We start from the raw sequence: 16,587 nt of genomic DNA on the forward strand, positions 1-16,587 counted from the left end.
TAAAGTTGCTAAGCTGATGAGTGTTTCCATCTTTCTGAGTCCAAATTCTGGCTATCTCACTTAGCAGCTGTATGGTTGCTTAATTCCTCTGTGTCTCGGTTTCCTTCTGTATAGAACAGGACAATAAAATGCACATCATAGGGTTGTTATGAAAATAATGTACTCAGTAAATACAAGCAATAATAATCATTATCATTGGGTGTTTGACAAAGGGGAGAGAAGGAGGAAATTCATAGAATGAAAAGAAAAGGTATGCTTGAAGGAGCAATGTCTGAACACAGAGGCAAGTGTACTGTCAGGAATGGAGATGGTGGGGTCCTGGGACACCAGAGTGACCATCTCTGCGGTGGGAAGAGGGAGGAAACAATGGGGGAACTTTGGGTGAACTTGCTGGTTGTGTTTTCTTAGCAAATAATAAGAGACAAGGTCAGGGTTGCCTGCGTGGCTCAGTTGGCTAAGCAGCTGCCTTCAGCTCACATCATGAGCTCAGGGGCCTGGGATCGAGCCCTGTGTTGGGCTTCCTGCTTTGCGGGGAGTCTGCTTTTCCACCTGCCCCTCATTCATCTGGCTCCTGCTCTATCTCTCTCTCCCTTTCAAAGAAATAAACAAAATGTTTCAAAAAATAAAAATAAAATAACCTAAGAGGCAAAGGCAAGAAATCAGAAGGAGAAGGAAGGCGGGCCGTGACTTTAGGAGTGCAAGGGCTCAGGGAACGGTGGAGGCCGATGGAAACATGTGCCCTGCACAGCACAGGGAGCACGGAGCCCCTGTTTGACTTGTGAACATAACACAGGGAGAAGTTGTGTGTGGGCCTTCACGACGGCATCGACAGGTGCAGACGGCGTGTGCAGGTAGACTGGGGAAAGCATTGGCACTGGGCAGGAAGAAACAGGAGCCCAACTTCTTCCCCTGCGGGAGGGGCAATGGGACCCTCCCTCTGGCTCCCTACATGAGCAAGAAGGCAGGGGTTGGGGGGCGCTGACTCCAGAAGCCCAGCCTGGCGGGACTCGGAGAGAGTGAGAAGACTAAGAGGAGAAGCTGGTTTGCCAGAAAAGATGGTTCATTCTTTCTTGCAAATATGAACTTGAAGGGAATTGGAGATATTGGGGCAGGAAGTGTTTCCAAGGGCCGGAGAGAAAGAAAGGGAAGTCAGCTTCTTTCTCCTTCGTCCTGCTAACACCGGCCTGACCTCCCTTCTGTATGTCTCCTCTTTGTGCTTGGTCTGTCGGTGTCCCCACCGAGGCTCTCAGCCTCACTGGACAGTCTGCCCCAGTTCGCATCCATGGCTGGTGTCCGTTTTTATTTGGGTCCTAAGCATTGATCTGGTTTCCGCTTTACCTCTTTTAAAGGGGACACGGGCCCAGAGCACCCTTGAAGCCACTCGGTCATCACACTCACTTCCCTGTGTTCTTGCGTTCTGTGTCCTGCCTCCCTCTGCATGCTCCCTCTGCATGCTCTGTTCTCCACCCCACCCCCCATATACCACGCCCCCCACCCCCGGGGCCCAGCCACGGTCAACATCTCAGTGGAACCCAAACGCACCTGCCCTGGACAGATCTGACCTTCTGTCTTTGAGCTTTCTTTTCCCTCTACCAGCATTGCCTGCGCACATCTGGGCGTCACCCCCCAGTCTCCCCCACCTCAGTGTGGGGACCATCACAATCACAGTGGCACTGGGCACTTGGTGCAGGAACACCTTTGCACCAGGCTGTCCTCCCCCAGCTGACTCCGAGCTGCATGGCCTCCCGATCTGGGTCCGGAGCAAGTCCCTGCTTTGAAGGGTAAAGCAACGTGCCAACCAGAATGCACAGCACACCTCTTTCACCCGGCAGGTCTTGGGGACAGCTGGTTTTCTGGGGGTGCTGCAGGCTCTTGGGTCTACCCATGAGTCCCCATGCGGGAAGGCAGTGTTAGCACTGAAGCCGACTCCAGAGCAGGGACCAAGGGAGGGGCCAGCATCCAGTGATCTGCCATCATTGTTCTTATAGCTCTGTACCTCATTTCTGCTCCCAGGGTCATGCCCTTCAAGCAGGTCTGCCTTTTGATACAAGCTCCCATGGACATCTACGATTTCTCTCATGTTGATAATTCTGTGGTCATCGAGAAACATGGGGTTCATTCACAAAAATCCTTCTTGAGAAAATGATTCTGAGGCCTGACAGCTATATGGGTGCTGCATTATTTTAATTTAATTGTGCTAAATCAGACTTAAAGATCTTGTCGGTGAGGAATGGCAGGTAAAGTGGGGACAGTACCTTATCCTGCTTCCTTTGGGTGTCTCTGGCTGTGGCCTTTGATGGGGCATTTTGGGGGCAGGGGGCGGCTATGAACGTAGGCATCACAGCCTCAATATGATACAGTCACGCTTAAAAACAGAGACAGAAGGATAGTGTTTGCAAAATGACCTTGATCCTATCAGAAAATGTAAAGTCAATGATGCAGCCATGAATTGGGGAGAATTTGTTTTTCCGATCTAGTCCAGACCTCTCTCTCAAAAATAAAGGGATAGATACAATGTCAAAGAGAAACTCCAAAAGAATTTAATCTATATGCATACATTAGAGTCATGGCCAATATAATTAGGAGGCGTTTTGTTTGGGAACTGAATTTTCCATTCCTCTAAAGCATTAGAGGAAAAACTTTTTAAAATTATATATATATAATATTGCACGGAGCCCTGGGTGTTATATGCAAACAATGAATCATGGAAACTACATCAAAAACTAATGATGTGGAGCACCTGGGTGGCTCAGTGGGTTAAAGCCTCTGCCTTCGGCTCAGGTCATGATCTCAGGGTCCTGGGATCGAGCCCCGCATCGGGCTCTCTGTTCAGCGGGGAGCCTGCCTCCCCCGCCTCCGCTTGCCTGCCTCTCTGCCTACTTGTAATCTCTCTCTCTGTCAAATAAATAAAAAAAAAAAAATCTTAAAAAAAACTAATGATGTACTGTATGCGACTAATGTAACACAATAAAAAAAATGAGTCTGCTTTCAGAAATTTCATGCTTTCCTTAAAGCTCTTGAACTATAATTATTCCACAGGTCCTCATCTTCTGGCAAGTAGACAATTTCTGTAAAATTTAATCCAAGACAGACTGAATTCCCCAAAGCTGAAAGTATTCAAGATCACCCATTGGGTACTCACTTATTTAACTAACTTTGAAAATTGTGTTGACGTCTGACATTCAAGAATTTATTTTTATGTTCTTGAGCTGAAGCTTTACTATATATGGAAAGCGTAGTTTCTTCTTCTGTTTTTAAACCAGAATCTTTCACTTTTTCTCGCGAGAGGAGAAAGATAGGAGGTAAGAATTAATAATGAAGGTGGTTTTCCAAAACAAATAATCTCTGCATTTCTGCAGAAGCCAAGATTGTTCAATCTGCAAAGCAGGAATAACTGAAGATGAGATGTGCTGTTCCTAACGCTCTTTCCAGGCAAGGCAACGTTTATAAATTCTGTTTGGTCAAGACAGTGCTGACGACCCTTCCTGAGTGCCCGACACGCAGACCTCGGCTCTTGTTTCCTCTCCCAGGTACCGGGCCTGGCTCTCCTCCCCACCTCCTCAGCGGGCTCCTCTCCTGCCTCCTGCTTCCCTGACAGTCACTCTTCACGGATGGTCCTCTCTCTCCCTTCCAGTCGGTGAATGCAAGACCTCAGCCTCAGAACTCCCCTCTGCCCTTGAAATACCCTCCTCTCCACAAAGCCATCTCCTGGCTTCTGCAGAGTCTCGGTGCCAAATCCATCATTTACCCTGGCTGAACCATCGCCGTGGGAATCACTCCCAAATTTCTCTCTCTTATTGGGGGATTTACTGAGGGCTTACTCTTTTTTGAAGGTCCAAAAGTCGGCAAGGACTAGGCACAATCATGGGTTCCTCTGCTGGAGGCAGGGGGGTGAGAAGGACGCTCTTCGCTGGGCAAAGGAGACCAAACGGTGTTTGATAAAAACCAGATTAAACAAAGAATAGTTGACCCCAGACAGGGAAAAGAGAACTTCATGTAATAACTATTTATCAAGTAAGTAGCTTATTAATTTAAACTCTTTATTTATCTGACACGTATTATGTGCCAAACACTGTTCTTGCTGTTTGGGATACAGCAATGGACCAAACAGGCAACTATTCCTGACCTTGTGGGAGGGACCCAAAATCTAAACAAAATAAATCGGTAAAGTATATGCAGGTTTTTACTCATTTTTTTCAGTTATTTTTATATAAATTATGTGGTATGTTGATGGTGATGTGATGTTATTCCTACAAAGGAGAATATTGAAGGAGAGAGGGTGTCAAGTGTGCCAGAGTGGGTAGTGGGTTGGACTTTAAATAGGGGGGTGGTCAAGGTAGGACTCACTAGGATGACCTTTGAGCAAACACCTGAGGAGGTGTGGGAAGAGGGGGAGGAATATTCCAAAACATTCCAGAACATTCTTAGGTTAGCCAAGGAGTGTATACAGAGCATCAATGAGGGGCAGTAAGGCAGCCAGTGATTTGTTTGGTTTAATTTCCAAAGTCTCTAAATGGAAGCTGGAGAGAAACGATGACTATGGAGGCAGACTGCTGAAGGCTCAGGTGCAGGGCATGCCTGGTTCTTCCTGGTGGGCAGACCCTGTGCCTTTGACATCCCCTGGAGGAATACAGTTGATGCCACACCGGGCCCTACTGTGCGCCACACTTCACATTTACTGTTACATGTGGATGCCTTTTCTTCCTTAGGCCTCATCATATCCTGTCTCCCTCCTCCCCCCAGCTCAGCACAGAGAGGGGGCACTTCCTCTAGATTGGAGCTGCTGGGGCGCCTGGGTGGCTCAGTGGGTTAAAGCCTCTGCTTTCGGCTCAGGTCATGATCCCAGGGTCCTGGGATCGAGCCCCGCATCGGGCTCTCTGCTCAGCAGGGAGCCTGCTTCCCCCTCTCTCTCTGCCTGCCTCTCTGCCTACTTGTGATCTCTGTCTGTCAAGTAAATAAATAAAAATCTTTAGATTGGAGCTGCTGCTCTGGAATGTGATAAGGAAGGGTCCAAAGAGATGTTAATTTAGTGCCGGATCCAACGGAAACCCGCAGACTCCACGTGGCGACTCTTCTGTAATTCCAACGTTCCACTCTGAGGCATCTGAAAAAATTCAGTGCTTTCCCAGCGAGCTCCTGAAGAACTGAATGTCCAGGTTCTAGGGGCAGATTCGTAATGGAAGAGTGAAGGAATCAGCCATCCCAAACTTGGGCAGAGGCCATAGGTGACATGTGACCTTTAGGGGAAGTTGGTCTTGGTGACAGTCACCTGGGGATGGGACATGCTCATGGGTCTTGAATGAGCCTGGCAAGTCAGTGCATTTCTGGTCAGTTAGGGTCTAATCCTGTCGACTTCTGACAGTGTCTCCACTTCCTCCCTCACCTTCTCCTCTTTGAGGGCTTAGGGGATGCTGAGGGGAGTCGGGAGGAGAGCACTAGTCAGTGAGGGCCCCGCTGTGTGTCGAGGGCATCAGCATGTATGATTACACCCCTGTGCACTTTCACATGAAAACACCCTGGGTGTGGTGGCATTGGGAAACACTGTTTTCCAACATTAGGTAAGCATTCTGTGCAGATGGCAGGGATTCCTTCTTCACTAAGCTCTGCATTGGGAGAGACAATAGGAATCCCAAACCCAAATTCCCACCAGAGCAAGACCGAAGTTAGGGATCTGTGAATTTTTTCATATAAAGGGCCAAACAGTGAATATGCAGACTCTGTAGGCCATGGGAGGTCTCTGTTACACAGACTTCTTTTTATATATTTATTCATTTATTTATTATTTTTTAAGATTTTATTTATTTGACAGACGGAGATCACAGGCAGGTCTCAGAGAGGCAGGCAGAGGGTGGGGGGAAGCAGGCTTCGTGCTGAGCAGAGATCCCCATGTGGGGCTCAATCCCAGGACTCTGGAATCATGACCTGAGCTGAAGGCAGAGGCTTTAACCCACTAAGCCACCCAGGCGCCCCCATAGTCTTCTTTTTAAAATGTAAACCCCATTCTTTGCTTGAGGGTTCTAAGGAGCATTTGGCCCAGGGGCTGGAAGTTGCTAAACCCTTAAATGAAGGAAGGGTGGGAAGATGATTAATTGAGGGGAACCCACGGTCAGCCTCAAGGGCACCTCTGTATACTTGGCTCCAGCTGATAGGTGCCAAGCAGACACTCAGGAGGAACTTTAAATTTGGATTTTGATGTGAATTTTCCCAATTTCAGAAGCTGGCGCCTAAATCCAAAGATTTGCACTATGGTAGGCAGACTGAAGCCAAACAGACTCAGGCCGGCTGTGCTTGGGCTTCCGTTTCTGACCTGGGACACCGCCAGCCCATCAGGACAGGGCTGGAAATCTCAGGCTGGTCCTGATGATTCCTATGGTCTTGGGAGCTCTGGTTGGGTGGGCCTTCTTCTTCTACTACCTTCCAAATCCCTTCCCTTTAGCCTTTCTGTACTTTTCCTGCTTTATAAGACCCTTCAAAATGTCAGTGCAAATACATCCTATACACATACACACACACACGATCACTGTTACACCCATTCTAACACAATCCTGTGAGGCCTTTCTATGATGATTCCTCCTACAATGGATTTCCATGAAAGGTCTGCCTTGTGCCACACACGCTTGAAGAGGGAAACAGGAGGAGCCTGTAGCCACTGATGTTGAGGGGGACACAGCATCACACAGGACCCCGAGGTCCATGCAGAAAGGACAACATGCCTCGGAGGCAATTGTCAGAATGATTCCTACTTAGTGTTGGGGGAGGAGGCACTAACATCATCTGGGGAGACAGGGACCTTGGACGGCATTCCAGACAGAGGGCACAGCACACATGCCGAGAACTGGGGGCAGGAAGGGGCCGCAGGAAGACGAGTGTAGCTTCAAAGCAAAGAGGTGGGGAAGACCCCAACCTAACTACCTCATAGACACATTTCTAGTCCGGTACTGAGAGATGTCCCCTGGGCCTGAGACCTGGGTCCTGTATTACCTTAGAGATAAGAGGGTCTATAGCTTCCATTTGAGAGAGAGATGGCCTGCTTGAGAGATAGCCCTCCCCTTTTTTTTTCTTAAGTAAAGTGAGCAATAAGGATGAAAAAAGGTCACCTTGAGATGACAGTAACCCCCCCAAAATGTGCCTTGGGGTATACTTGCTAGGAAGCATTAGTAGCAATCTGCTGCCACTGCAAGCAATTCTGATGAGGCGACCTGTGGCCAGGACAGTTGCCCTACCTTCTCCATGAGTCACAAGTCAGAAAACTTGATTTCTGAATGTCAGCCACAAAGCCTATGCACCAAGACAAAGACAAATTCTGTTTTGGAGCTTCCCTTTGCTCTACCTGCTCCCCTCCTTGCATTTTCCCCTTGCTCATCTAAATAGTAAATCAGAGAGGCTCCATGGGGCCCTCAGCAGCCCGTGCACAGGGAAAATCCCAGAGGTCAGCCCTGGAAGCCAAGAGACTGTCTGCAGAGGGCCTAGGGAATGGTCCTGCAGGCCAGGAACCTGGAGTGGCTATTCACCTGGCCTTCTGGCTGGGAGACAGATGTTGCCATGGCAACTGTCAGATGCAGCAGAGGCCACAGAGAGCCCAAGAAAGAGCACCAGCAGCAGGACTCATCATGGCCATCTCGAAGGCCGCCACCAGAGGCAACATTGGAAAATACTGTTCTTTTGAGAAGGAAGTCCAGATACGGCACAGTTAGAGCAAGGGTTAAGAAGGAGGAGACAGTTGAGCAGTGTATCCAAGATTACATTTGGGGTCAGCATCTCCTTCCTAAATACACAACATGGTGAAATTCCAGGAAGTTCGGGGGCTGTTTAAATATTTAAAGAAGATTCTAGTTCTGCAGGAGCCTGTTGAGGTTCACTTCTCACTTGTCTCTGAGAAATACGAAGTACTTTTAGAGCTTGCATTCCCTCTCTCCCCCTAATTACCCATCTGTTTTTGGTGAGGAGGAGAAAGGCATCATTATGTCCATTTTGCAGATGAGAAATCACGTAGAGTTTCTAAGCAGTAGAAATGGCTCATCCTCAGACACTCAAGAATAAAGCTGTCCTATCACCCACCCTTGAAAACAATTTTCCAGAACCGGTGTGTTTCCAGGTGGAGAATGGAGGGCTCGTCCCCACTGCTGGGAGAACTGTCCATGTCACCCATTTCTCATGGGTGGTACTGACTACACGTAGCAGTAGAGTGGAATGTTTGCTTTTGTTTTGGCCCAGCAATCTCACTGCTTGGAACTTAACCTAAGAGCATAATCATAAGTGTCAAAAAACAGGCCACAAAGGATGTTCATCACAGTGGTATTTGGAGTAATAAAAGATGGAAAACAACAGACATGCCTACTAGTATAGGATTTGTGAAATAGATGGTGGAAGGCATCATTATGAATTGGAAGCAAGTACTTAAGGGGTCTATAGAGTGACATGATCTTAGAATGCCATCGATGAGGGTTAAAGAGAAGGGGATGGAGGGAGGACGTCCGCAGCAACACTCATTCCCCAGCTGAACGCTGAGACAATCTTCCTGTGCACTCACTCGTCTGGGGAGGACCACCTTAAACCTGGTGATGAAGACGGGATCTGAGACTAAGTTCTGATTTCACTGCAGGAGTAGGTAGTGGCTGATTGGCTCTGATTCCTGTTAGGGAATGGAAAGCCAGGTTTGAGGTTGGACACTCTTCCTCCCAAGATATGAGCCAGGCCTGGGTCCCTTGCCTTTCCTTCTCCAGAGCTGCTCAGTGGCAGCTGGCTTCCGCTTCTCCCGCCAGGACGTGGGTTGACAGCCAGCCTTCACGGGCACTACCCAATGGCTCAGACCCCCACAAACTGGTCAGTTCACCCTTGGTAGCCATGTGCTACCATGTGGTGGACGGGGTGGGGTGGCGGACAGTATGTGCTCGCATGCCTGTGTGAGAGTTTGTGTGTGTGTGCGATGAATGATTCAGTAGGTGACAGCGCCATGCCCACAGGTAGCCGTACGTGGTGGGATTGGGAAAGTGATTTTGCTTTCTTCAAAATGCTTATCTCTAACTTCTAAATTTTCAACACTGAATATGAACTTCTACATAATAGGAAGAACAATAAAGTTTACTATAGAAATATTGACATTTCTAGTCAATAAAATATCATCTACCACTGTCTCCCCAACTCCTCACACACAGAATGTTCTTGTCATTTCCTAGTTAAACGACCGTCTCACAACTGGACTCCATCGGGCCTTGGGTAAGACATACACTCATGGTTTCCTGTCAACCCCGACTCCATGCACCCAAACAAAGGAAATGTAAAAATGGCTCAGCTCTTTAAATATCACCAGACTGGCAGTCTCCTATGTCTGTGTTTTAGTTCTTGTATGTGAGAACCCTGAACGAAGTTGCAAGAACAGTGTCTTCAAAGTAGAAGGCAGAGTGCTGTCTGAGTCTCTAACAGGGCCTGGTGCCACGGGGGCATTCTTCAAAAGGCCTCCATTAAGCACAGCCAATGGCCTGATTCTGTATTTGCCATCTGGGCCCAGGGGCCAGTACCAGGGCTCTGGGACGTGGGCCTCACCCACTCACACGCACCTGCCTCGTCCGCGGTGATGGAGAGCTCGTTGCTGGGCTCGCTCTTGCCAATCCGGTTCTTGGCGTACATGCGGATGCTGTAGGTGGAGGAAGGGTGGATATCAATGATGGTGGCCGAGTTCAGCTGAGGGGAAACATCTTTGGTTCTCTGAGCAGAATCCCAGGAGTCTTTTGGGTTTTGTTTTTCAAAAAAGAAGAGATAGAGATGTGAGTTTTTTTCCTCTGCCTCTGAAAGTTCACAAGTAGGAATTAAACACACGCACACACGCGCACACACACAGAGGAAGGAAGAAGGAAAGAAAGAATAGTTACAACTCAAAGTGAATTCTCAAAGCAATGCTCCCAGTGCATTGGGGGGGGGGGTCGCCATCAGAGGGGGACACTACATACTCATTACCCATGCTAAGGGGGACAAGGGCCGTGGGCAGCCAAGGTCTGGGGTGGAGAGGGAACGTCTGAGGCACTGGTAGGTATCAAGGAGGAAGGTGCAAGAGATAGGACCATGCATCAGTGAACTAGGAAGTGGCCACATCAAGGCACTCATTGGATGAGACGGTAAAAGGAATTATGGTTTGGACACTGCCCCACACCTCCCCCCACACACAAAATCTCTGGGTCTCAAAGTTATCGGAAGACCAGTGAAACCTCTAGCCATGTCAGATCCTTCCTCCTCCAGAAGCACAGCAGTCAACATGAAATTCTTACATAAAAACTAATCTCAGTCTCCAGCATAAACACTTAATCTCAAATACTCAATTGTGGGAACAATTTTCAGTCACGGCTAATTTTCACAAGAGCACAGACTCATAGGAAGAATTATCATTGAACAGGTGACAATTTGTACCTGCTGCGTTTAGAATTTCAGCCCATAAGGAGTAAATGGTTCTCCTTTCAGAAAGGGTTCGGGCCATTGTTAATTACGGGCTAAGGGTCAAGAGATGAAGTCAGTTGCGGGAGAATAAGAACGGAAGGTGGTGGACGGAGATGAGGCTTAGACAGCCCTGCAGTCCCCAGTGTCCTCTTGGGCCGTGCTCAGCACCCCGGTGGGAATCTCATTGAGATACTGTGCTCCCTGCTGGGTTCTGAGCTCCGTGGCAGCAGACACCATGCTTGCCATGTTCACTGACACGTCCCCAGTGTTGGCACAGTGTCCGATGCCTAGCAGACAACACATCATATATGCTGTTTAACGATGAATGCATAAAGGGCAAATACATAGACCTCTGAGCCCTGGGGATGGTTCATTTCCCCTTCCACATTCATGATGAGCATGGAAGCTTAGAGGACTGGTGTGCCTACTACAGGTAGCCATAAATGTTAAGAGGTCTTCTGGAATTGTACAAAAAATGTGTCTCTTCCAGGGTGCCTTGGAATGCTGTAACCAACCAGGGAACAGAACATAATCAAGACTAATGATGACTCTTCCACCTAAAAGGAAACGTATCACCTGGGTCAAGAAGATTGAAGGTGGGAAAACACTGATGTAGATAAAGAAGATGTAAAAATTCACACGGTAGGAGAGGAGAAGACTATGACCCAACAAAGGACCCCGTAGTGGGGGTTTAGGACCAGTGGGAAGACACATCAACAGGGACCCTGTCCCACGAGGAGAAAGCCAAGCCTTCTGGAGAAGATGTCTAGGACAAGAGAGGAACCCTCAGGAGCCATAAGGTGCAGAGGGGTGGCTAACCAGCCTGGGAGGAAGCAGGTACTTGTCCTGGTTGATGGCTCTGGCCATCTTCACTGAGGATGTCTGGGAGATGGCAGAAAGGTCCGAGGAAGCCTGTGTGTCCACTCACTGCCTCCTTCTCCTGCCAGTCAACTCAAGAAGAGCCCACGGGGGCGTGGCCAAGGCAAGGGTTAAAGGGCAAAAGCGCAAGGTGCTTGAAGAAGGGGTGGTGTTTTTAGCTTCTTTCCTGCGGTTACTACACTTTGATTGAAAAAGATGATATCAATATGATCATGATTATTAGAATAAGGTTCAAAACAACACAGGATGGATTTTGAGTTAAAGTTTAAGAAGATGGGAAAGCATGCTTTATCCTGGAGGGTTTGAAAGTAACTGAATAGAGAGGGAGAAGCAAATCTCGTTAAATCCCCAGACACCTTCTGGCAAATGATACGGCATCGAAGGAGAAATAAAAACAAGGAGGTGACCACCCAGGAGAAGAGAGTCGGGACAGGGATTGGAAACACTGCTCTGATTGTAGATGCTGACGTGCAGGCAGGCAAGATGTGGATTATTAGCAAATTATGCTGAAAAACATAACACGGGGCAGAGCGATCCTGACCCTCAAGAGGTTGGAAATGCAGATTGCAATACGAGTACACCTGGGAAGGGCAAACCACAGACAAAATAAACTCAAGCGTGAGTCCCGAGCAGAAATGCAAGCTTGCGAGTCCAAGAGCCGGAGGAAGCATGGGGGTGCTGGGAAGGGAATGACGGGAAGGGCAGGAAATGAAATCGTCAGGGGAACATATCACATGTGTCCTTGCCCCGTGGAGGGGGATGGTGCTTTCGGGGTGCAGAGAACAGATGTAGTGTCAAGGAGGCTCATAGTTCACGCTGGAAGGTCCTTCACAAGGGGACTAGTACAGAGGAACTTGCAGGGAATGCTAAGGCTCCCAGCGTTTAGCAAGAGTGGGGAGCTGCTCCCTCTGGGGTCAGGAGAGTCAACGGGAAGGGACAGCATTGCCAGAGTCCAGACAGGGCTGGGACCTCAGAAGAGGGGCCCCTGACAGAACGTGACCACTGCCAGGATCCTTGTCTGAATCATTCTTTGTGCCTGCTCCTGGGTGAACCCCAGGGGAGGGCATAGGGGGAAAAAAGAAAAAAAATCTGCATGTTGTAGCCGGTGCAGTTCAGCTCCCAAAGAAGGGCAGACAGTGGGCTTGCAGGGAAGGGCAAAGTGGCAGCTGGAGAAAACACAGGACTGGAGGGAGCTCAGGCTTGCAGAGTTGTATCTGCTCCCCCGTTGCTGGGCTGGGCATTTTGTAAACGTGACTCCTGCGGTCCCCAAATGGGTACAGGGGAAACACCTCAGAGTTTTGTGACACCGGCACTTTCAGACCCACAGAAGCAGAATTACTACGTGACGGTGCCCAGACACCTGCACTTTGCAAAGCCTCTCTCTGGGCCATTCTGGTGCACAGGTAGAGTTCTGCAGGCTCTATCTGATGGAATTATTACAACATCCTGGTGACGTAGGGATTTTTATTTTCCTAAGAAACGCAGGCCTGTTACACGCCCGGCATGACATGGGGCTGGGGTTTGGCCTCACCTGTGTTACCCTGAAGCTTAAGGTCATATTCTGGTAGCACGTGACCTCCACATAGTCCCTATGGGACCCCTAATGAGACAGGAGTTCAATCTCCCAGACATCTGGATGTCTCTACGTCCGGATCAGACTGACAAGGGCTTGATTTGGCTTACTGACCAGGAATTCAGCCAAGTGCAAGAGAGGGGAGCAGAATTACTGCAACCCCTATGAGTGTATGGGGTGGGTGTGGGGAGACGCGTGCAAGGGTAGACGTGGCCCCTGGTTTAGCAAGAAGATGTCAGGGACGCTCCCTGAACCAGTGGGCGGGGTTCCCCGACATGCCCCGGAGAGATGGGTAGAGGAAGAGGATGGCGAAGTTCAGACTCACATTCCTGCTTCTGAAATGCTCAACAATCCCACGGGAGGTCTGAGTGAGCCCACAGGGACCAGGGTGCTTGTACTGGGTGCTCGCTGGGGATCCCCGCTTGGGGGCCCCTACCCTGAGTCAAGGGGGACAGCAGATCACAAAGGACAAACATAAGAAGGGTAAATCTGATCTGAAGAAATGTTGTAGAGGCCAAAGACCAGGAGGAGTGAGGGTGACCAGAAGGATGTTCTGGAGACAAAATGACTCTGAATGTGGAAAATTTACGAGGCAGTTCAGAGAAGGACCACTTCTACGGCCTCGGTTACTGGAAGGGAGGGACAGGGCACAGGTACAGCCCCTTTCCTCTGTCTGCTTCATAGAGGAGATATTCTCAGGGTGAGATGGGGAAGAGAGGTTTGAGAAAGAAGGTTCTGGAAGACGGCACCTAGCTGCATAAGGGGGTCTGGGCTTCCTGGGCTGGATGGTTACATTCTAGGACAAGAGAAGTTCCGAAGGACTGGAGCCCCCTCAGCGATCTGTGGGGCACGGTGCAGGAGGAGACAGGGCCGGAAGGGGGACATGTGCACAAGGCAGGCTGCCTTCCAAAGAAGTGAGGGATGGATTTCCGCAAAGGACCTGAGCAGCTGGAGGCACACACATGGCGAGACGCTGGGACTGGGTGGTGAAGGGGTTGTGTGTCCACTGAGGAGAAGCAATGCTCTCTTGGAACCCGGTCACATGGCAGCCAAAGCCACCAGTGGGACGGTGGCCTCCACGAGGCAAAGCTGATGATACGGGCAAGACGGGATCAGAGTGGGTCAGGGGGTGGTTATAGGAGATACACATAAAGGGACTTGGGATGTTTTATTTTTCCTGGCAAACAGGGAAGCAAGAGAGTGCTCTGCCTCCCAATCCTGGAAAGGGTCTCCTTTGACCAGAGGGGTGGGAAGAGTTCCACTGGACTCAGAGAGGTCTGTTCTGGTGCGAGAAATGTAAGAACTTGTGACCGTCACGGCCGGCCCAAGGCAGACGTGTGCTTTCCGGGGGCTAGTGAGTTTCCGTTGCGGGAGCTGTTCAAGCACAGACCGAGTGACCCCCGTAGGGACACACTCTGTTACGAAGGCCAAGTACAGCAACACCTTACATTCTTGGCAAATTAACGAAGAGAAGTCCACAGGAGTCCCATGTGGGAAAAGACCCAGTGGGACCCATATCTCCCAGCATATATGAGAATCAAGTCGGAATGAATCAGAGATCTAAATGCAGGGGCGAGAGCAAGAAGCCATACAAGCAGAAAGCACGGGGGAGTTGTCCATAGCCCAACCGTACAGAACAGCTTCTCTAACTTGGCTCAAATTCCAGATGCAACAAAAGAAAATGTTCATAAATTTGGGGGAAAACAACGACAATGACCCGTAATCACAGAAACAACCGTCTGACAGCCATGACGGCCCGGCCGGGAAAGAAAGCAGATGATGCTGTAGGCAGGCATGACGGGAGGCCTGGCCTCAGGGCTGGGCCAGAGGTAACATGAGATGGGGGGTCCAGAGAGCAGGTGGGAGTAAGTGTAGGGGTCACGGGGTCCAGGGAAGGGGTGCTCTCGCCGGGGGGCAGTCTGTGGCCACTGAGGGACTCTTGTCCCAGGAAGAGGCTGTGGTGTCCCATTCCACAGCAGGGAATGCTGAGAGCAGGGGGCAGTGAAGGCACACTGCTGGGTGGAGACAGGCTTGTGGAACCAAGGGATCATCACCAGCACCTGGAAACGGCCGATTCCCCTGAAGACAGGCAGGCCCTGAACCGCTCCCCTGAGAGGCCCCGAGCACGCTCGCCTAGAGCACAGAAGCCAGCCGTCCTGTGGTTATGCTCAGCCAGAGAGACTTTCAGGGGCTGCCCCGCCTGGGGACGCTGCAGACTGTCCCCACGATGTGTGTCTGCTGGAGTCCCTCCTTGTTACCCTCCGTGTCTGGACCGTTCTCTGCTGGAAGGCGCTTGCCTCACCTAAGAAGTGTTTCCTTGACTTCAAGATGAGTGTCTCGGAACTTGGCTCCGAGACAATTCCTTGGCTCTTTCCTGGCTGCTGTGTCTACAACAAAGGCAGGTGTCTTCTCTTCCCTGTGGCCCCCAGGGGACCCCCTGTGTCCTAGCTCCTGAAAGAGCCCCATTTGGGCCAGTGCTGTCTTCCGCTAGCTCACCGTCGCCGCATCCCCCGCCCCCAGCCCAGGCCGGCTCTCCCGTTCCCCGGTGATCGTGTCGCTGGCAGCCCCTTGGCTCCTCGCTGGAGCTCCCGCAGGCCTGGTGGCTGCATGCTACTGGGGCCCTGCCGTGACTCGGGGCCAGTAAGCCGCGCTTCTGGGCGTTCCCGACGCAGCTGCATACGTACTGCAAGACTCAAGGGCTGTTTCTAAAACCACCGTTCTGGGCGGGAAGCATGCTCACGTGTTGCTGCTGGGACTCCGCCTCAGCCGCCCCCTCCAGCCCCTGCCAGGCCCTTGCTCTGCCCCTTACATGCGGGTCTGGAAACGTCCCTCACTCAGGGCCTGCCTCCGGCTGCCAAGCCTCATTGTCACTACGGCCTCAGCCCAAATATCCTGAGTCGGTCAGCACTGTGCAACCCGGTGCAACCTGGTCACGAACGGAGCCCAGAAAGTGAAAAGTAAGGCTATGTGGGGGTCTGTGAGGATTTTGTTAACCCTACACACGCTAGTGAGGCTCTGACGCCTCCTCTTTTTTATAAGCCTCAAAGTCCCAAGAGGAGGCCACAGTGGCGACTTTCTACCCTCGGCGTGAGTGGCTCGAGCTCCACGGGACGCAGGCGCCGTCACTCTAACCGGGTAAACAGACACACCTGCTGTGGTCTATTTTATTCACGGCCCTTCTGGCCCCAGGGAAACTGATGAGGCTCTGAGCAGGAGCAGGTGCCCCTGGCCCATCCCTGAGGCCCGTCCAGAACCTCCCTGCGGGTCCATGCGGGTCTCCACACGGAGCAGCTCTCCTGTCTCTGCACAGACCCGGGTTATGGACTCCGTGCCCGTCTCCACACAGAGCAGCTCTCCTGTCTCCGCACAGACCCCGCTTACAGACTCTGAGCACAGCGGACCTCCGGGCTCTGGCCGGAAGATCCTGTCTAGAGCAGCCCCCGGCTGGGGAAATGGGCCATGAAGGGGGTGGGGACAGAAAACAGAACACACGGCTTGCAGGTTGGTACCACTGAGGGTTCAGGTGGCGGGCGGGGAACGAGCCTGGGGTCCGGAGGGAAAGAAGGGAGGGCGGAGGTAGAGTCAGCCCCGCACACAGACCCCACCCGCCAAGGGACCTCGCGTGCTCGGAGCAAGGCAAGACAAACTGGTGAAAAGAGCGTCCTGTGGTTTTCTCGAGTCGGGGCTTAGTCTTACAGGTAATCCGG

At 50.8% G+C, this 16,587-nt stretch overlaps 1 protein-coding gene across 2 annotated transcripts in view; it reads right to left on the minus strand.

Annotated features, from left to right (window-relative positions):
• DSCAM (DS cell adhesion molecule) overlaps positions 1 to 16,587 on the minus strand; it is a 766,451-nt gene that overhangs the window by 119,717 nt on the left and 630,147 nt on the right. For both annotated transcript variants that reach the window (XM_032355377.1, XM_032355385.1), the window contains one exon: positions 9,558 to 9,725. In XM_032355377.1, the coding sequence (XP_032211268.1) occupies positions 9,558 to 9,725 (168 nt within the window). The remainder of the gene's footprint in view (positions 1 to 9,557; positions 9,726 to 16,587) is intronic.

This window comes from Mustela erminea, chromosome 1 (assembly GCF_009829155.1).
Source record: "Mustela erminea isolate mMusErm1 chromosome 1, mMusErm1.Pri, whole genome shotgun sequence".
NCBI lineage: Eukaryota > Metazoa > Chordata > Mammalia > Carnivora > Mustelidae > Mustela > Mustela erminea.